Raw genomic sequence first — 22,187 nt, forward strand, 5'->3', positions numbered from 1 at the left:
GCATGCTAGTTACTCATTTTTTAATTAAAAAGAATTTTTTTTAATGTTCATTTTTGAGAGAGAGAGACTGAGCGCAAGCGGGGGAGAGGCAGAGAGAGAGAGGCAGACACAGAATCCGAAGCGGGCTCCAGGCTCTGAGCGATCAGTACAGAGCCTGACATGGGGCTCGAACTCACAAACTGTGAGATCATGACCTGAGCCGAAGTCGGACGCTCAATTGACTGAGCCGCCCAGGTGCCCTGAGTCACTCATTTTTTTTAAATGAATGAATAGCTGCACTCCCTCAGTTCCTGAAAGGGAAAATTAACCCAAATACCTTGGACACCATTGGTTTAGAACCCTTTGAGTTTTCTGTTAGTTTTAATATCTAGGACCAAAGTTCTCCTTATTTGGGCCAAGCCAGCACCTAGCTCAAAATTCAGAGCTGCTGGCAATTTTAATTTCCTTTTTTAAAAAATTTATTTAACTGTGATAAAATACATACAAGATAGAATTTGCCATCTTAACCATTTCTTTTTAAATTTTTTTTGAAAGAAAAATTTTTAAATTTTAAAAATTCTTTTTAAATTTTTTTTGAAAGAAAAAATTTTAATTCATTTAAGAGAGCAGACAAGCACACACGAGAGCAGGGGAAGGGGCAGAGAGAGAGAGAGAGGGACAGGGAGAATCCCAAGCAGGCTCTGCACTGTCAGTGCTGAGCCCCATGCAGGGCTCGAATTGAAGAACTGTGAGATCATGACCTGAGCAGAAACCAAGAGTTGGACGCTTACCCTGCTGAGCCACCCAGGCACCCCACATCTTAACCATTTCTAACTATACAGTTCAGCGATCTTAATTTCCTTTTTTTAAAATTTTTTTTTTAATGTTTGCTTATTTTTGAGACAGAGACAGAGCATGAACAGGGGAGGGGCAGAGAGAGAGGGAGACACAGAATCTGAAACAGGCTCCAGGCTCTGAGCTGTCAGCACAGAGTCCGACGTGGGGGCTCCAACCCATGAGCTATGAGATCATGACCTGAGCCGAAGTCAGACACTTAACCAACAGAGGCACCCAGGTGCCCCTCTTAATTTCCTTCTGATTCTGTCAAGGTTTTCCCTTGGAAAGGGCCCCCAGCATCATCGTCCATTCTGTTGTCACTGGTTAACTTCCATACGCTTCCAAACTCATTGGAACTTTCCTACCTCTCCTTACTTTTCTGAAAAAACACAAGGTGTTCTTATACTTAAGTAGCATACACAGCCTCTAGCTTATCAAAATCTATAAAATGTTATTTAAATAATTGCTTTGAAGCCTGTCTGGTCTTTTAGCACCTTTAAATGCTGTTTTAATATCCCCTTTCTCTGGTATTTGGGTACCAGCAGAAGGTAAATTTTCAAGACCCTGGCGAGAATTCTGTAGGCTAGTGACCTTCTTTTGGGGGGGTTTCTGTATTAGCTAGGATTTTTTTTTTTTTTTGGAAGGTAACAGGAACTCTGTTTTAGTCAAGCTTAAGCAATAAGAAAACCTATTATCTCACATTTTAGGAAGTCCAAAACAGGATTCCACAGCTACTTGACTAAGTGGCTCAACAGTATCATTAGGGAATCTGTGTTCTTTCCATCTCTGCTATCTTTAGTGTGGCTACAGCCAGTCCAGGTATCACATACAGAGAAATGTGGCTTTTGTGGCTCACTTAGTGTAGGAAACTTTCTGCTACCATTACCCCTAATGCACCACCTTCATCACTGGGTGCAATTGGCTTGCCTACCCAAGAGTGATGGGATTCCCATTATTGGTTTGATTACTGGTTCTTAACAGTCTCTTGAAATGAGGCACTTGGAAGTGTGGGTGTACCTTCTCAAATTCCCGTGCCTATATCCCACCCTCAGAGATTCTGATTCCGGAGGTCTGGACATCAGTATTTTCAAAAAGCTCCTCCGGAAGTTCTGATGTGCAGCTTGGGGTGAGAGCCTCTAATTGGACCAGTACGGGGTGACCGGGATTGGAGGAGCCCCACTGGGATGTCCACTGCCACATATGTATGTAAAATTTGGCTGCGGTGCTTTAAAACTTTATTTGAATTTATTTCTCACACAGATATCACGAATACATTTTTGGTTTCGACAAGAGGCAGCGTCGCCCTGCTAAACCTAATAGTGCGATAGAGTTACAGCAACTTCTCGTCACAGTTGTCCTGGACTCGGAGTGTGATCTTTTCCCCAACATCACTTCAGACGAGTCCTGTGAGTACCTACGCTAACGTGAGCGTGTCGTATCCTGTGCTGCTCGTTGGGGACTTAAGTGCCAGAAACAGCTTCCATGCCATGAACTATTGTGAGTTCTTGGCCAGTGAGTTTATGATTTTTATTTTTCAACTTAACATTAAAGTCATGCACAGTCATTGTAGAACATCTTTAAGCACAGGAAGTGAAGAGGAGACAGTACATCATTCATAACTCCAGCACTCACTTGACCACCGTTATTTCAGATGTGGTTTTTTTGTAGAGTGATACATTGAAATATTACACGTTGATAGAAGTATAAACGTATGAGAAACAATTATGTGAAAGTGGGGTTTTTGTATTTGGCTTTTTTTTTTCTTTTTTTTTTTTTGTCTAGTGAAACGAACATGTAATGAAATATTTTTCTATGACATCATTTTTAGTGCAGTAATTTACTTGGCTAATAACTCATTTTTGGACATCAGGCAGTTTCTTCACTTTTATTTTGGAGATAAATCTGTGTGTACCTCCATGATCTCTGTTTGTAATCTTATTTGACACAAAAATGATACAGAACTGGGGGTGGGGCTGGAGCTCTTTCATTTCAGGATATAAACAAAAGTTAGCTGTAAGATATTTTTGTTGCCTAAAATGTTTCTGTAGGGGCTACTGACTGGGGAAAACGTGGAATATACACCAAGGAACCAACGGGAGCCGTGTGAGGTTGTAGGTGATAGATTAAGCGCAGAGAGAGCAGACTGGTGAGCTGGGTGTAAGGATAGAAGGGATACCCCAGATCGCAGAGAAAAGAGTGACTCCTTTGTCCTCAGACTGCGTTACAGACAGTTCAGTATGTCTCTTCATCCTCTTAGTATAGATCACATTTCTTAATAATACACCTCGGAAAAATAAGCTCATTTCTCAATTCTGTAGCTGTTCTTAGAAGAGAAACAGGATTCTTGGGCAACATCAGACATGTGATTTCAGTTGACCGCACTCAGACCCTTCATGAATTATGTTTTACAATCTGAATTGAGATAGAAAGGGTCATTGACTTGCCAAGGAGTCTTTGCGGTCCGTTAGCAACAGTAATGACATACTGTAAATTCCAGAAAATACAGTGTTTTGAGATGGGAGAGTTAGAGCTTGTCATCCATTCAGCTTTGCAAACCTTTATTCTGAAAGAGAAGCTCCTTGGGCCAAGCTGATTGTGTTTTTCTGGTCGAAGGATAAACTAGTTTTAAGTTTTGAACTAGTTGATGAAGATGCTGAGAAAGTTAACACAGATGGAAATGACACCAGCTGCTGCGGAGTATGGGAAAATGGTGGAGGGAGTGACAAATGTTGCAGCATTATGTATTAGAAATGTGTATTCCCTGTGAACCAGGAATGACCTAGTTTCTCCTGTAGAGCATTAATTACATATAACAGGGATGTTCGACGCAGCTTGTGTGTACCAGTGAGGAGTTATAAACAAAACTACATGTTCGTCCCCGCAAGAATGACTAAATATGCCTTGTCAGTCCACACTAAAGAACACAGCAGTGAAGAATAAAGAGGTAGAGTGAAAGAACAGACTTGGAGAGCCTGCCAAGATGAACTGCTGGGTTGAACAAAGGACATTGTATACTAATGCAGGATACCATTTGTATTTCAGCACACGCACAGGAACGCACATATGAAGCCATGCTACATTTGTTAACACGTGTGTGTGTGTGTGTGTGTCAATACCCAGGAAAAGGTGTGATGTGTATTTCTTCTGAGGAAAGTAGAGGGACTTGAGTGGGCATCTCAAAGGCGATTTTAGCCTTACCTATTTTATTTTTAAACAATAACATATTGATGTTATTTGTGTGCACACTCTTGAAAACGAAGTAATTATGGCGCAGAAAGCAAGCACAGAAGGGGATAACTGAAAAGTCAAAGGTGCCGCTCCCATCCCACATCAGGGAGGTAATCACTGTGAACACTCGTAATTTGGTTTTGAAATAAAAATTAAAATTCTCCAGCTTCTAAGAAAACAAAATCTCGTTTTAACTGCTTTCTCGTTGTGGGTTTTGCGTTGAGTTGAATCAGAACCCTTGTTGCATCCTCAGCTATTGGAAAATAATAAGCATCAAGTACATGCAACATGTTAATGTGTTTAGGTATTCTTTGTGTTACAACTATTTCTGGGAGATCTCAAAACGATGTTGCAGCAAAAAATGTTTTTAAACAGCATCCCATGAGTCTAGTGGCTAAGAACTTGATAGAGGTGGAGAGGAAACATGATTACATTGTACTCAAAATAGCAATCCCTCTCTTAGCACTGCAGTCTTCTGATGGAAACAGCTGCCTTGTCACAAGACTGTCACGTGAGAGAGTCACCTGATTATTGGCTGTTGACGGCTCTTTTCCTTACCTGCGGCCTGCTCCTGTAGGACAGTGTGGGTGGCGGTGGTGGAGGGTGATGATGCAGGCCAGATATGATACTAAGTCATTAACCTGCAGCCCTCGAGTGTCTTTACTGTGGCAGAGTCCCCATCTTTCCACACCCTTCAGCTTTTAGTCTCTCTGTACTGTCTGGTGCTTTACTTTATCTGTGTTTGACTCCCCTCTCCAAAAGTCTCAAATGACTATTGGGACAGCCTTACACAGAGTGGGATTTAAAAGATTGAGAGATTAGCACCGCCCCCCCCCCTTGCCCCCCCTTTGTCCAGAAGCATCCAGCTGGAACCTGCCCTACCTGGGTGTGAACCTTTTGTTGATTGGGACAAAGCTGAATTTAGCTCAAGTGACTTAGGAAGTGAACCTTAAGGCATATTGAGGCTAATAGCTGGGAAGGTGGATGCAAGGCAAGTAGGGAAGCACAGAAGGAGAAGAGAAAGAGTGGAGGTAAGTCTCTGGCCTTTGGTGGATTGATACTGAGGAACGTTTTGCACGTTTGATTTAAAGTTATAGCTGAATTAGGAACCTAGTCTGTTGAGGGGCCGTGGAGAGAATAACTCTCCTGGAGGGGAAAATAAGGAATTGTGGAGATGTCACCCAGATTTCTGACTCGAAAAGTTCACCTGGTAGGAGGGCACTGTGGTGCCTCAGGGAGATGAAGGCACTAGGGACAGGCAGGGGCAGCATGGAGCAGGAAAGAGTGGGGGAGCTCAGCTTTGGGCATGCAGAGTTCAAGGAATCCGCAGGGTATCTCTGTGAAGAATGTACGGGAGGCAGTTGGAGGAAACAGGCCTGGAGCTAGGGAGAAAAGAATGGTCCAGAAATATTAATTACATGTTTAGGAAATTCACTGTGTGTCACTGAGGGATTAACAGAAACTTTTCCCCCCCCACTGCAGATACTTTACTTGTGAAAGAACCAGTGGCTTTCCTCAAGGCCAATAGAGTTTGGGGAGTATTACGAGGTAAGTTATTTCCTAGTCGAAGAAACATTTCCATTCGGTGCTTTGGGAGATCGGGCACAGCAAAATTTTGCTTCCTTAGACCCTTTACAGATGGTTCCTCGGTTGTTTGCAAAATAATTTCCATCAAACGTGTACACTTAGAGCACAGAAGAAAGATCGTTTGACCTTTTAAAAAATGTCGGAGGGTTATTGTAATTATTCATGAGTGTAAGTCTTCCATGCTCCGGGGACTGTAATGTTGACAGAGCTAGAAGTGGCTCAACCTGCTGAGTTGGGGATTTTGTTTCACTTTGTTTCATTGTTCCTTTCTTGCTGCCTTTGGTAGCAAGTCTCTCCCTCCCTCCACTTAAAAACTTTCTTTAGGGGCGCCTGGGTGGCGCAGTCGGTTAAGCGTTCGACTTCAGCCAGGTCACGATCTCGCGGTCTGTGAGTTCGAGCCCCGCGTCGGGCTCTGGGCTGATGGCTCAGAGCCTGGAGCCTGTTTCCGATTCTGTGTCTCCCTCTCTCTCTGCCCCTCGCCCGTTCATGCTCTGTCTCTCTCTGTCCCAAAAATAAATAAACGTTGAAAAAAAAAAATTATAAAAAAAAAAAAAACTTTCTTTATTTACAAACAAAAGGTTTCAGATTTATTAGGGAACCTACTCATGCAGAAGCACCGGAGCAAAGAGAAAAAGAATGGACCTGATAAGACATATTCTCCTGTCAGTCCAAGTAGTGGGGATACTTTCAGCTTGGTAAAGTGAGATGCTAGTGACCTCGACACAGCATAAACGTGTGCCGTCTCCTGTGCAGTTCCTTACACAGTCCGCTTGGTTCTTCTCCAGTGTCTGTTCTTGGGGTTGCTCCTGATCTTATTACCAGTTTTCACTGGGGAACGGGGGGTGGTTCTGTTTTTGTTTCTTGGCCAGGAATCACTTGATCTTGAAAGTCTTGTGAGAAGCCGTGGTGAGGAGCCTTCAGCCACACACACCACAGGGGTGGGAGAAGGGAGAGAGCCCTACCCACCCCCGCACCCCCCCACCCCCCCCCCCACCGTTTTAAATCCCTGTGGAGTTAGAAACATCGCCAAGTTGATAGGGACAGTGTGAAAGATACACATACCTACAGGGGTGGGAGGCAGTGGGCGGAGAGAAACCTTAAAAGCTTTTTCTGAATTTCAGCCAGAGTCGGAATTTCAAAGTGAGGGTAATGGAACATTTACTTGCACTGTGCAAAAGCTTCTTTTACTCTTACTCCTCTAATTTGAGATGTTGTAGTGACTTCCAAATAGTAGGGTTTTAAAAAAGAATAATTTTTTTTAAATGTGAGCTAACCAAACTTACAGTAATTAAAAATAAAAGTGGCCTTGGGTTTGATTCAGGTTGAATGTTATCTGAAATAATCATTGTGGGGGCGCCTGGGTGGCGCAGTCGGTTAAGCTTCCGACTTCAGCCAGGTCACGATCTCGCGGTCCGTGAGTTCGAGCCCCGCGTCAGGCTCTGGGCTGATGGCTCAGAGCCTGGAGCCTGTTTCCGATTCTGTGTCTCCCTCTCTCTCTGCCCCTCCCCCGTTCATGCTCTGTCTCTCTCTGTCCCAAAAATAAATAAACGTTGAAAAAAAAAATTTAAAAAAAAAAAAAAAAAAAAAAAATGAAATAATCATTGTGATGCTGTATGTAATAATAATATGATTTCAATCTTATTTCAGAATAGAACATGAAAATATTTATAGGTGTTTACTGCAAATGTAACTGTAATCATTATCATCTAGATCATTTATATATAATGTTATGTGGTTTTAAGCTTTTTTAGCCTGGTCTGCCTTTGTCTGAAGTTTGTTAGGGAAAACAAAGCCTTATTGTTACTTGCTATGAGTCACATCAAAATGAAGCACTTCTGAGAATGTTCATTGATTAGGTTCCAGTTCAAGAACTGATGTTCTCTCAGGGTGCCTGGAGGGCCCGGTTGAGTGTCTGACGTAGGCTCAGGTCATGATCTCACAGTTCATGGGTTAGAGTCCTGTGTCGGGCTCTGTGCTAACAACTTGGAACCTGGAGCCTGCTTCCGATTCTGTGTCTCCCTCTCTTTCTCAAAAATAAACATTAAAAATTAAAAAATTAAGAGAAAACCTGATTTTTCTCTTAAATGTCAGATGCTCAAAGCAATGCTCTAAATAGTAAATGTATTGAGTGCATTGCACTTAACAGAAAATTCCAGTGTTACTCTTCCCAGCTGGGGCTTGTATTTGGAGGGAGGGAGAAGATACAACAAAAATGACTTTGAATTTTTTTTTTCTTTTCTATTTCCTGTCTTTGTTTTCTTGAGGTATAATTGACATAATATTAGCTCCAGGTGCACAACATAATGATTCAGTATTTGTATATACTGCAAAACATTCACCACAATAAGTCTAGCTAATATCCATCACCATACATAGTTGCAATTTTTTTTTTTCCTTGGGGTGTCTGGGTTAAACATCTGACTTGATTTTGGCTCAGATCATGATCTCACGATTTGTGAGTTTGAGCCCAGCATCAGGCTCTATGCTGACAGGGTGGAGCCTGCTTGGGATTCTCTCCCTGCCTCTTTTCTCTGTCCCTCACCCCCCCAGCCCCCCAAATAAATAAATTAATTAAAAACATTTTTTTCTTGTGAGAAGAACTTTAATGATGTACTGTCTTAGCAACTTTCAAATATGCAACACAGTACTATGAAATGAAGCCAGTATACTGTTCATTACAGCCCCAGGATTTATTTATTTTACAACTGAAAGTTTGTACCTTTTGACCCCCTCACTCATTTCGCCCACTCCCACTCGGCACCTCTGGCAACCACGAATCTGTTGTTTGTATCTATGAGTTTTTTTTTTGTTTTTTTTTTTTGAGATTCCACATATAAATGAGATCGTATGGTATATGTCTTTGACTTTATTTAGCAGGATGTCCTCACAGTCCATCCATGTTGTCAAAATGGCAGCACTCACATCTTTTCAAGTTATTTTTTCATTTTCTTCAGATAAATACCCAGAAGTGCAATTACCGGATCATATGTAATTCTATTTTTAATTTTTGTCTTTTTAAATTTGAGAGAGAGCAAGCTGGGGGGGGGGCGGGGGAGAGAATGAGAGAATATGTGAGAGAATCTTAAGAGGCTCCAGGCTCAGCACAGAGCCTGATGCAGGGCTCGATCCCAATACCCTGTGATTGTGACCTGACCTGGAATCAAGAGTTGGTTGCTCAACCGACTGCCACACAGGTGCCCCTCTATTTTAATTTTTTGAGGGCCCTCCATACCATTTTTCACAGTGGCTGCACCAACTTACATTGCTACCATTAGTGCACAGGGGTTCCCTTTTCTCTGCTTCCTCACCAACACTTTTTGTCTTTTTGATAATAGCTTTTCTTTTCAGGTTTGAGATGGTATCTTGTGGTTTTAATTTGCATTTCCCTGATGATTATTGATGTTGAGCAGGCTCCTTTTCATGTACCTGTTGACCATCTGTATGTCATCTTTGAAAGAAACGTCTTTTCAGATCCACTGCCCATCTAAAAATTTTTTTTTAATGTTTTATTTTTGATTCAGAGAGAGACAGAGCATGAACGGGGGAGGGGCAGAGAGAGAGGGAGACACAGAATGTGAAGCAGGCTCCAGGCTCTGAGCTGTCAGCACAGAGCCCGATGCGGGGCTCGAACTCACGGACCATGAGATCATGACCTGAGCTGAAGTCGGACGCTCAACCAGTGGAGCCACCCAGGCGACCACTGCCCATTTTAAAATCAGAGTATTTTTTGCTGTGGAGTTATGTGAATTCTTCCTATATTTTGGATATTAACCCCTCATCAGATGTACAGTTTGCAAATATTTTCTGCCATAGAGTAGGTTGCCTTCTCATTTTGTTTCAAGTCATTTGTGGAAGTCTTTTAGTAAATGTCTCATTTATCTATTTTTGCTTTTGTTGCCTTTGCTTTTGGTGTCAAGTACAAAAAGTCGTTGCCAAGACCTATGTCAAGGACCTTACCACCCTGTGTTTTCTTCTAGGAAGAAGGTCTTACATTCAAGTCTGTAATCAATTTTGAGCTAATTTTTGTGTATAGTTTATGATAGTGGTCCATTGTTAACTCTTTTTCACGTGGCTGCAGTTTTCCCAACATTTATTGAAGAGACTGTCTTTTCCTAGTTGTTTTTTTGTTGTTGTGGTAAATTAATTGGCCATATATGTATGGGTTTATTTCTGGGTTTTCTGTTTCATTATGTTGATTCGTATATCTGATTGTATGTCAGTACTATACTATTTTGATGACAGTAGCTTTGTAATGTAGTTTAAAATCAGGGAGTGTGATACCTCCAGCTTCATTCGTCTCTCTCAAACTTGCTTTGGTGATTTGAGGTCTTTTGTGGTGCCATACAGATTTTACGATTGTTTGCTGTGTTTGTGTGAAAAATGCTATTGGAATTTTGATAGGGATTGCATTGAATATGTACATTGCTTTGAGTGGTATGGATATTTTAATGGTATTCTTCCAATCCACGAGCATTGGCTATCTTAGCATTCATTTGTGTCTTCAGTTTCTTTCATCTGTGCCTTAGAGTTTTCAGGGTAGAGGTCTTGCTTAAACCTATTCCTATAGGGGCGCCTGGGTGGCTCAGTCAGTTGAGAGTCCTACTTCAGCTCAGGTCATGATCTCATGGTTCATGAGTTTGGGCCCCATGTCGGACTCTGTGCTGACAGCTCACAGCCTGGAGCTTGCTTCGGATTCTGTGTCTCCCTCTCTCTTTGCCGCTCCCCCACTCATGCGTGCGCGTGCACGCGCTCTCTCAAAAATAAACATTAAAAAAATTTTTAAAAATCTACTCCTTTGTATTTTATTCTTTTTGATACCATTGTAAATAGGATTGTTTTCTTAATTTCTAGTTCTGGTAATATAGAAACAACAGATTTTTTTGGTATTTTGATTATCATTTAAGCTTACTGAATTCATTGATTAATTGTAACACTTTTTTTGTGGAATCTTAAGGTTTTCTATATATGTCACCTGCAAATAGTGACCATTTTACTTCTTCCTTTCTGATTTGGATGCCTTTTATTTTTTTTTCTTTTCTTGCTTAAATGCTCTGACTAGGTCTTCTAATACTAAGTTGAATAAAAGTGGTGAGAGTGAGCATCCTTGTCTTATTGCTGCTCTTTTGAGTCTGAGGTGAGCTGTGGGCTTACCATATATGGCCTTTATTATGTTGAGGTACGTTCCCTCTGGAGTGTTTGTTGTAAGTGGATACTGAATTTTGTCAAATGCTTTTTCTGCATCTGTTAAGATCTTATGATTTTAGGGGCACCTGGGTGGCTCAGTCATTTGAGTGTCCGACTCTTGATTTCGATTCAGGTCATGGTATCATGGTGGGTTCGAGCCCCGCATCAGGCTCTGCATTGATAGTGTGGAACCTGCTTGGAATTCTCGCTCTCCCTGTCTCTCTGCCCCTCCTCTGCTCGCTCTCTCTCTCAGAAAATAAAATAGACTAAAAATTTTTTAAAAAAAGATCTTATGACTTTGTCCTTCATTTTGTTAATATGGTGTATCACATTGATTTGCAGGTGTTGAACCATCCCTGCACTTGTGGAATTAATTCCATTTGATCATGGTGTATGGCTCTTTTTATGTATTACTGAATTCAGTTTGCTACTGTTTTGTTGAGGATTTTTGTATTAATGTTCATCAGGGATATTGGCCAGTAATTTTTTTTTCCTTACCTGGTTTTGGTGTCAGGGTAATGCTGGCCCTGGAAAATGAGTTTTGAAGTGTTGTCTCCTCTTCTGTTTTTTGTTTGTTTGTTTGTTTTTTGGAAAAGTTTGAGAAGAATTGGTGTTAATTCTTCTTTAAATGGTAGAATTCACTTCTGAAGCCTGGTCCTGAACTTTGGTTTGTCAAGAGGTTTTGGATTAATGATTCAATCTCCTTACTAGTAAGTGGTCTTTTCAGTTTTTCTATTCCAAGATTCAGGTTTTTTAGTATGTATGTTTCCAGGAATGTATCCATTTCTTAGAAGAAATGGATAGTAAAATACTTAGGTTGTCTAATTTGTTAGCTTATAATTGTTCATAGTAGTCTCTTAGCCTTATTATTTCTGTAGTATCAGTTATGTCTCCTGATTCATTTCTGACTTTGAACTATTCTTAGGTTAAAATTTTCCCTGGCTTTATACTTGTCAGCTAGAATGATGAATTATGGTACAGTTGGGGGTACCTGGCTGGCTCAGTCAATGGAGTATGCAACTCTTTTTTTTTTAATTTTTTAAAATATATTGATTTTAGAGAGAGAGAGAGACAGAGCATGAGCAGGGGAGGGACAGAGAGAGAGGGAGACACAGAATCCAAAGCAGGCTCCAGGCCCTGAGCTGTCAGCACAGAGCCTGACATGGGGCTCAAACCCACGAACTGTGAGATCATGACCTGAGCTGAAGTCAGACCCTTAACCGACTGAGCCACCCAGGCACCCCAGGAGTGTGCAACTCTTGATCTCAGGGTTGTGGGTTAAAGCACCACGTTTGATATAGAGATCACTTCAAAATATTTAAAGAAAAAATATATATAGTAAAGTCAAGGGCAGTTAGAGGAAATGGCGTGTAATAGAGTTTACTAAGGAAACAATCCACTTGAGTGAAAAATGTTCAGGAGATATTCTTTGTAGCTGTGAGTAAAACATTGTTGAGTTTTAAGTTGGGCTCTCATTTATATTTTAATGGTGCTTTTGATCCTTTTTCCCTTCTGTTTATGTACCTTCTAATACTTTTTTTTTTAAGGTTTATTTATTATTTCTGAGAGAGGGTGCGCATGCATGGGGGAGGGGCAGAGAGAGGGAGACAGAGGATCTGAAGTGGGCTCTATCCTGACAGCAGAGAGCACAATGTGGGGTTTGACCCATGAAATCCACAAGATCATGACCTGAGTGGAAGTCGAATGTTTAACTGACTGAGCCACCCAGGCACCCCAAGTGTATTATATTTTAAAGTGACTATATTTTAGCATAGAAATTATTTTTTATAATACTATATATTTATTAAGTAACTAGTATTTTGTTGTATGAAGTCACTATTCATTTTTAAGTTGATCATTCCAACAAAACCCAGGGTATGGGTACAATGAAGTAAAACATTTTAATTAGATGGCAACAGGGATTTTTTTAAAACTGAGCTTTGATCTTAGAAAATATGTTAGAGGTATAGAGGTAACATTATAGTTAGTTTTATTTGCCTTATCTGGTTATGGGTCTACGTTTGGATAATACAACTTTTACTGACTTAATATGTTATAAAAGTAATGCATTAAATTATGAATTTTACTCTCTCTAGGTTTAGAGACCTTTAGCCAGTTAATTTATCAAGATTCTTATGGGACTGTAAGTATGATTATTATATGTTACTAAAAATTATTGGCTATCCCTTTTACTATAAGAAAAATGTAAAGTTTTTAGCTGTTTATTGCTTCTTGAGTGTTTTTTTCTCTCCAAATGTTTATCTTTTTTGGTAAATGTAAACTTGACACTTTCTTCTAATCTTTCATCCAGTGCTTGCATAGATACGGTCTTCGCTGAACTCAAGTCCAGAGAATATTCTAAAAATAAATTAAAATTTTATTTTGTTTTATAGTTCACCGTCAATGAATCCGACATTATTGATTCTCCAAGGTTTCCACATAGAGGAATTTTAATTGATACAGCCAGACACTTTCTGCCAGTTAAGAGCATTCTCAAAACTCTGGTAGGTGATTATTATTTTTTTTTATCCATTTTCTATTCCAAAGATGTGTGCTTTTATGGTGTTCCTTAATATGGGTTATTTACGCTGTTGTGTAGGTTGAAACAGGGGGATGGTTTGTCATATACTGAAGCACTGAGCTTTCTTCCTTCCCTCCCCTGGAAAGTATATTTCCTCAGCTGAGAAAGCCAGTGTCCTCCACTGAACTTTATTTAAAGTGTCATAGAAAGTTGGCTAGAAGCTGCCAGGGAAATGTTCCAAAGAAATATGGACTTCAGATGGTGAGAGTTGGGGGTGAGGTTGACGGTAGCTATTTTCTCCTGTCTACTTTTTATTGGTTCATCTGCACGATCATCAATTTGTAAGGGTAGGAAGGTTTTCCTCCCATGTTTTTCTATACTTTTATTTGATCACTTCTGAACACACCATATTATTAAAAAGGGATTTTCACATTCACACTACTGTCCTGAATTTTATTCTCTAAAAGACATTGTTGTCACTCTTATGAAAGAAATAAATGCTTAGTATAAAAAATTCGAACATAGATATGCATAAAATAGATAGTAACCCCATAATTGCATTACCAAAGGTTGACATAAATTTCTGTGCCCCATTTATCTCGTCTTGCCCTTAAAAATGAATATTAATACACATGACATGACTTTTTTTAATTTAAAAAAATTTTTTCTTTTTTCTTAATGTTTTTTTACTTATTTTTGAGACAGAGACAGAGCATGAGCGGGGAAGGGGCAGAGAGAGAGGGAGACACAGAATCGGAAGCAGGCTCCAGGCTCTGAGCCGTCAGCACAGAGCCCGATGTGGGGCTCGAACTCACAGACTGTGAGATCATGACCTGAGCCGAAGTCGGACGCTCAACCGACTGAGCCACCCAGGCGCCCCTTTTTTAAAGTTTTTTTTTTTTAATGTTTATCTATTTTTGAGAGAAAGAGAGTAAGCAGGGGAGGGGCAGAGAGAGAGAGGGGAGACACAGAATTTGAAGCAGGCTCCAGGCTCTGAGGTGTGACATGACTTTTTAAAAAACTTAACTGGAATTGCACTTCTCCTACCTTAAAAAACATGTTATGGACATCTTTTTATGAAAGAATATATAAGGTCTGTACCATCTTTTTAAACCGTTGAATATTCCATTTTTTATACCATGATGTGAGTTTAACCATTCTCATGCTGACGAACATCCAGGTTAATTAATCATAAACAGTACTGTAGAATAAGCATTTTTTTTTTTTTCAACATTTATTTATTTTTGGGACAGAGAGAGACAGAGCATGAACGGGGGAGGGGCAGAGAGAGAGGGAGACACAGAATCAGAAACAGGCTCCAGGCTCTGAGCCATCAGCCCAGAGCCCGACGCGGGGCTCGAACTCACGGACCGCGAGATCGTGACCTGGCTGAAGTCGGACGTTCAACCGACTGCGCCACCCAGGCGCCCCGAATAAGCATTCTTAAATTTGCACACTTGTCAGGATTTTCCTCTAAGATCAGGAACAAGACAGGGTGTCCACTCTCACCACTTCCATTCAACACAGTACAGGAAGTTCCAGCTGCAGCACTTGGACAAGAAGAAATAAAAGGCATCCAAATCAGTAAGGAAGTAAAACTGCCACAGTTTGCAGATGACAATTCTACTATATATAGAAAACTCTAAAGGCTCCACCAAAAACCAATAAATTCAGTAAAGTTGTAGTATAGAAAATTAACATTTAGAAATCTATTGCATTTCTATACACTAATAATGAAATAGCAGAAAGGGAAGACAACAATCCTCTTACAGTAGCATCAAAAAGAATAAAATACCTAGAAGTAAACTTAACCAAGGAGGTGAAAGACCTGTATTCTGAAAACTATAAAATGTTGATGAAAGAAACTGAAGACAGTGCAAACAAATGGAAAGATACTTCATTCTCATGGATTGTAGGAATTAATACAATTAAAATGTCCATACTACCCAAAGCAATTGACAGATTGATTTCAATCCCTATCAATCAAAATTACCCAAAGCATTTTTCACAGAACTACAGTGAATAATCCTATAATTTGTGTGGGACCACGAAAGACCCTGAAAAGCCAAAACAATCTTTAAAAAGAACAAAGCTGAGAATATAAAAATCCCAGATTTCAAGATATAATAACAAAGCTGCCATGATCACAACAGTATGGTAATGGCACAAAAACAGACACACAAATCCAAGGAACATAGGAGAGCCCAGAAATAGGTCAGTTAATCTATAACAAAGAAGGCAGAAGGCAAGAATGTACAATGGGGAAGAGACAGTCTTCAAATGGTGCTGGGACAGCTGGACAGCTACATGCAAAAAATGAAATCGGATCACTGTCTTACACCATACGCAAAAAATAAACTGAAAATGTCATTCTTTTTTTGTGTCTGATACTCCATTGCATGTATGTATGTGCATATACACACAGACCCACAGACACACCACCTTTTCTTTATCCACTCATCTATCAGTGGACACTTGGTTGCCTCCACAGCTTGGCTATTGTAAATAATGCTGGAGTAAACATAGGGGCACATATATATTTTCAAATTAGTGTTCTTGTTTTCTTTGGTTAAATAGCCTTTAGTGGAATTACTGGATCATATAGTAAATCTACTTTTAATTTTTTCAAGGAACCTCCATACTCCACAGTGACTGTACCAGTTTACATTACCAGTAACAGTGCACAAGGGTTTTTTTCACATTCTCCATATCCAACACTTATTATTTCTTGTCTTATTTTAGCCATTGTGACAAATGTAGAGAGATAACTCATTGTGGTTTTGACTTGGATTTCACTGATGATGAGTGATGTTGAGCACATTTTAATGTATCTGTTGGCCGTCTGTATATCTTCTGTGGAAAAATATTCAGGGCCTTTGCTCGTTTTTAATTGGATTATATTGGGGTTTTTTTGGTCTTGTGTAAGTTGTTATATATTTTGGATATTAACCCCTCCTGGGGTATATTATTTGCAAATGTCTTCTACCATTCAGTAGGTTGCCTTTGTGTTTTGTGGACAGTTTCCTTCACTGTGCAAAAGTTTTATTTTGTTTTTGTTGTCCTTGCCCAAGGAGAACTATCCATTAAAATGTTGCTAAGGCAGGTCACAAAGAGATTACTGCCTAAGTTTTCTTCTAACAGTTTCTTTCATTTTTTTAAATGTTTGTTTATTTTTGAGAGACCGTGAGTGGGGCAGGGGCAGGGGCAGAGAGGGAGGCACAGAATCTGAAGCAGGCTCCAGGCTCTGAGCTGTCAGCACAGAGCCCTACGTGGGGCTTGAACTCTTGAGCCATGAGATCATGACCTGAGCTGAAGTCGGATGCTTAACTGACTGAGCCACTGAGGTGCCCTTCATCTAACAGTTTTATGGCTTCAGGTCTCCATTTAGATTTTTATGGTATGTTGTATGGTATGTTTTTCCAGCCCTTTTCAGTCTGTGTGTTTTTTTAGGTGTGAAGTGAGTCTCTTGTAGACAGGATATAGATGGGTATTGTTTTAGGTTTGTTTTTTGGGTTTTTTTTTGTATTTTTTTCCATTTAGTCATCCTTTGTCTTTTGACTGGAGCATTTAGTCAATTTACATTTAAAGTAATTATAGATATGTATTTATTGCCAGTTTACTCTTTTCTGGTTATTTTTGTTTTTCTCTGTTCCTTTTTTCTTTTGCACTCTTTGTGGTTTGATGCCTTTCTTTAGTGTTAGGGTTGGACTCCTTTCTCTTTATTTTTTTTTTTCTGTGTCTGTTGATGGTTGCTTAAGTTCAAACATTCTAAAAGCACTAAAGTTTAACCGCCCCTCTGTATTTTATGTATATGATGTCATATTTTACATCTTCTGCGTGTGTATATCCTTTCACTGATTTTTATAGATAGGATTTTACATCTTTTGTATTTTAACCTCCCTACTGGCTTTATTTATTTATTTATTTTGTTTATTTATTTTTGAGACAGAGAGAGACAGAGCATGAACGGGGGAGGGTCAGAGAGAGAGGGAGATACAGAATCCGAAACAGTCTCCAGGCTCTGAGTGGTCAGCACAGAGCCCGATGCGGGGCTCGAACTCACAGACCTCGAGATCATGACCTGAGCCGAAGTCGGCCGCCCAACTGACTGAGCCACCCAGGTGCCCCCATACTGGCTTTATAAATGACTAATCTACCTTTATTATATGTTTGCTTTTACCTGTGAAACTTTTTCCTTTCATAATTATCTTGTTTACGGCCTTACCTTTCTACTTAAAATAGTCCCTTTAACATTTCTTTTAAGGCCAGTTTAATGGTAGTGAGCTCCTTTAACTTTTGTTCGCCTTAGAAACTATTTTTCTGAATGAGAACCTTGCTGGGTAGAATGTTCTTGTTTGCAGGTTTTTTCCTCCCAGCACTTGGAATATATCAGGTCACTCCCTTCTGGCCTGCAAAGTTTCTGCTGAAAAATCAGCTAACAGCCTTATAGGGTTTGCCTTGTATGTTACTGTTTTCTCTGTAGCTTTAAAATCCGCTATCATTATGTTTGCTGCTTCAATTATTACATGTCTTGATCTGGACCTACTTGGGTTAATCTTGGTAGGAACTTTCTGTGCTTCCTGGATATGGGTGTCTGTTTACTCCCCCAGATTAAGTTTTCAGCTGTTATTTCTTCAGAGAAGTTTTTACTCCCTTCTCTCTTCTCCTGGGATTCCTCTAATTCAAATGTTATTACTCGTGATGTCATCTGGATCCCCTTAAGCTGTTCTCATTTTATATTAGAATTTTTTTTTTGCTGATGATCTTGGTTGCTTTCCATTACTGTGTCTTGTAGATTACTGATGTGTTCTTTTGCATCCTCTAACCTGTTTCTTCTAGTTTTTTTTTTTATTTCAGTTACTAAATTCTTTATCTGTTCTTTCATTATTTTCTATCTCTTTGTTGACATTCTGAGTTTATCCACTCTTTTCTCAAGTCTGAGTATCTTTATGACCATTACTTTGTTTTGTTTGTTTATTTAAATTCCAGGAGGTTAATGTATAGTGGAATATTAGTTTCAGGTATGACCATTACTTCCAATTCTGTATCAGGTGTATTGCTTTTCCGTTTCATTGAACTCTGTTGCTAGGATTTTTGTCCTTTTCATTTGGGACCTGTTCTTCTGTCTTCTCATCTTGTCTCTCTGTTTTTATGAATTATGGAGGTCTGCTGTGTCTCCTGGTCTTGGAAGTAGTGACCTTATGTAGAAGAGGTGTTTTGGTGCCCTGTAGCAGTGTTCCTGGTCACTAGAATCTGGTGTTCCAGGGATGTCTCCTGTGTAGGTTGCATGTGCCTTGTTGCGGTTGAGCTGTTTGCCTTTAGCTCATTTGACTCTAATGACCCATGTTGCCTGCTTTGAGTACAGCACGCAGGGTTTGGTCCCTGCACTGTTGAAGGGCCTGAGTCCACTGTGGGCTCAGGGGGGGTGGGGGGGTGGGCAGCAGTCAAACTAGTCTGGACTTAGCCTCTCTGCTGCAGTTGTGGGAGCACCTCCCAGCAGGACTTGTTCTTGAGAAGCCAGCTAAAAGGCTCAGCTGCTGGAACTGCAGGCATGTTGGTATATGGGGTTATTCTCCTCCTCTCCACGGGGCAGGAGGCACTTTGAATGAGGTGGGGCCCGTGGTGTTAGCAAAGCAGGTGAGGTGTTTGGTGTTAGCTATCTAGGTGTGGCGAGAAGAGAAATGATTGGTGCCTGCCACCACTTTGATTCTTAGAGAAGGTCTCCTCAAGATCCCTGCCCTTCTGGTGCATGTTCTGAGATTAGTAAATAAATCTCCTTTACCATACCCAGGCATTTTACGAACTGCTGCTTCTGTGCTGTGTGGGTGGTTATTTATTATGTTTGCTGTTTAAGGGCAGAGACTTTGTTTCCTGTTGCCCTCTGGCTCTTGGAGGTAAGTGCACTGATTTTAAAAGTCTCACTGGTTTTCAAAGCCAGATGTCATGGAGACACGTCTTCTCAGTGCAAGTCCCCAGTATCTTGGGTGTCTGGTGTGGGGGCTCGTGTCTCTGTGCATCTGATGTCCCTCTTGCTTGTGGTTAGTCTCACCAGGGTTTTGGTTCCCAACCATATCTCCATTCCTGTTTCAGTGTGGCCTTCACTCTTTGATTAACTGTGGAAGGTCTGTTCTGCCAGTCTTTAGTATTAGTTGTCCAGATATAACTGTTAAGATATCTTGTTATGTCAATGGGACAAGGTGAACTTGGGATCTTCCTACTGTATCTTCTACCTGACCTCTACCTTTTTATCTGATTCTATTTCTTATCTATATCAGGGGTTGGCAAACTAGAGCCCAAGGCCCAAATCCAGTTTGTATTTGTTTCTGCTACTGAAGTTTTGCTGGAACACAGCCACATCCATTTGTTTACATTTTATCTTGCTCTACAGCTGCAGGATCAGTTGTGACAGAAACATGTGGCTCATAAAACCAAGGCAATTACTGTCTGGCCCTTCTTGAAAAAAGTTTGCAAGCCCCTGGTCTTTACTGAGGCACTCCTTCCTCTGATGGTAAAAATCTTGCCATTAGGCACTAGAAGACTTTTACTCTTTTGCCTAATTGCCTGTAGGTAAGCTATTTCCATATGCATCAGCAAATCCTTTCAGTCTTGATGGAGAAAAGAGGCTTTAAGTTTTAGCTGGTAGGGCAAACAAATCTACCCTTTTACTATTTTTATCTTTTTACAATAGTCTGTTTATATTTTATATAAATAATACATTGTTTATTCCTCTAGAACATCAATCAAATTGATAGCAATTTCCCCAAAAATTCCTGAGAATTTTGCATTTGTATACCAAGTTTCTTTGATTGCTAAAGAAGGGATAGCACTCAAATGTCAGAATTGTGATGAATTCTGTAAATGACTTTTTCTGTGGGAATTGTAAGTCCTGATACTTAAATACTCCATTTTTCCCCCTGCTCTGTTCCCAAAAATGAACATTTTCTGTTCTAGGCCAATGCCTAAATTCACAAGAATTGAATTGGAGTTCACAAGATGACTACCTTTTCCTAGAACAAAGTTAGAGCTCCCTGTTTAGAATAAATACAGATGCTGAATAGGCTTTTTAAAAAGTGACATACCAGGGGCGCCTGGGTGGCTTAGTCAGTTAAGCGTCCGACTGCGGCTCAGGTCATGATCTCACAGTCTGTGAGTTCGAGCCCTGCGTCAGGCTCTGTGCTGACAGCTCAGAGCCTGGAGCCTGTTTCAGATTCTGTGTCTCCCTCTCTCTCTGACCCTCCCCCGTTCATGCTCTGTCTCTCCCTGTCTCAAAAATAAGTAAACATCGGGGTGCCTGGGTGGCGCAGTTGGTTGAGCGTCCAACTTCAGCCAGGTCGCGATCTCGCGGTCTGTGAGTTCGAGCCCCGCGTCAGGCTCTGGGCTGATGGCTCGGAGCCTGGAGCCTGTTTCCGATTCTGTGTCTCCCCTTCTCTCTGCCCCTCCCCGTTCATGCTCTGTCTCTCTCTGTCCCAAAATAAATAAAAAACGTTGAAAAAAAATTAAAAAAAAAAAAATAAGTAAACATTAAAAAAAATAAAAGTGACATACCATATAATTTGTACTTCTTTCTCGTTCTTGCTTTGCTGAAAAAGTAACTTATTTTTAAATTTTTATTTACTTATTTTTGAGATACAGCGTGCAGGAAGAGTAGGGAGAGAGAATCCCAAGCAGACTCTGTGCTGTCAGCGCAGAGCCCCACACAAGACTTGAACTCACGAACTGTGAGATCATGACCTGAGTGGAAACCAAGAGTTGGATGCCTAACCAACTGAGCCACCCAGGCGCTCCTGAAAAAGAATTTTTTTTTTTAATTTTTTTTTTTTTTCAACGTTTATTTTTATTTTTGGGACAGAGAGAGACAGAGCATGAACGGGGGAGGGGCAGAGAGAGAGGGAGACACAGAATCGGAGACAGGCTCCAGGCTCTGAGCCATCAGCCCAGAGCCTGACGCGGGGCTCGAACTCACGGACCGCGAGATCGTGACCTGGCTGAAGTCGGACGCTTAACCGACTGCGCCACCCAGGCGCCCCAAAAGAATTTTTTTTGATGGCTTATTTATTTTTGAGAGAGAGCGAGCAAGCGAGGGGAAGGCAGAGAGAAGGGGACAGGATCTGAAGCAGCCTCTACACTGACAGCGGAGACCCCAGTGCAGAGCTCAAACTCAAAAACCATGAGATCATGACCTGAGCTGAAGTCGGACACTTAACCGACTGAGCCACTCAGGCACCCCTAAAACGAAGTAGACACATTGGAGACAATACTGAATATAGACAAGTAAGTTGGGTTGTGTGTGTGTGTATTATATCTGTGGTATGTTAATTTTTTAACATGTTTGCTTGCAGGATGCCATGGCTTTTAATAAATTTAATGTTCTCCACTGGCACATAGTTGATGACCAGTCTTTCCCTTATCAGAGTGTCACTTTTCCTGAGTTAAGCAACAAAGTGAGTAATTCATGTTATTGTAGTCTGTCTTCAAAAATGTTTGTATGATTTCATTAGAACTTTTGAGCTTACATGTTTTTTCTTATGGATGGAATTAAAATATAAAAGTTACATGTTTGTGGTTTAAAAACTTCTTTAATAGGCCGTGGCTTAGCAATTTAGATCCATAAAACTTTTTATAATGGTTAAGTTACTGTAAATAAGTGATGTCTAGTAGTTATATAAATAAAATTTTAAAAACTTAAATGAATAGAGGAGACCTGAAGCATTCATAACTAATAGAAGGTTAAGTATTTTTGTCACCTAATGTGGAGTTGTTACCGGATACTGTAAATGATTTTTTTCTTTCTGAAAAACTACATCGAGAATTTTAGAGATGAGAGCTTCTTAGCAAATAATCGCTGTCTCAG

General features: G+C 40.4%; 2 protein-coding genes across 4 annotated transcripts in view; one reads left to right on the plus strand and one right to left on the minus strand.

Moving 5' to 3' along the window:
• Window positions 1-22,187, plus strand: part of HEXB (hexosaminidase subunit beta) — a gene marked incomplete at its 5' end in the record, with an annotated part of 32,065 nt that overhangs the window by 1,901 nt on the left and 7,977 nt on the right. The window contains 5 exons of the mRNA XM_030321786.1: window positions 2,077-2,222; window positions 5,527-5,592; window positions 12,912-12,958; window positions 13,209-13,319; window positions 21,676-21,777. Of these exons, the coding sequence (XP_030177646.1) occupies window positions 2,077-2,222; window positions 5,527-5,592; window positions 12,912-12,958; window positions 13,209-13,319; window positions 21,676-21,777 (472 nt within the window). The remainder of the gene's footprint in view (window positions 1-2,076; window positions 2,223-5,526; window positions 5,593-12,911; window positions 12,959-13,208; window positions 13,320-21,675; window positions 21,778-22,187) is intronic.
• GFM2 (GTP dependent ribosome recycling factor mitochondrial 2) overlaps window positions 14,499-22,187 on the minus strand; it is a 76,155-nt gene continuing 68,466 nt past the window's right edge. For 2 of the 3 annotated variants that reach the window (XM_030323022.1, XM_030323031.1), the window contains one exon: window positions 14,708-14,886. The gene's annotated coding sequence lies outside the window, so the exon portion shown is untranslated. Of the gene's footprint in view, window positions 14,887-22,187 lie in introns of all 3 variants that reach the window. The other variant, XM_030323004.2, reaches the window with a different exon arrangement.

The sequence above is a fragment of the Lynx canadensis genome, chromosome A1 (genome assembly GCF_007474595.2).
Source record: "Lynx canadensis isolate LIC74 chromosome A1, mLynCan4.pri.v2, whole genome shotgun sequence".
Taxonomy (NCBI): Eukaryota; Metazoa; Chordata; class Mammalia; order Carnivora; family Felidae; genus Lynx; species Lynx canadensis.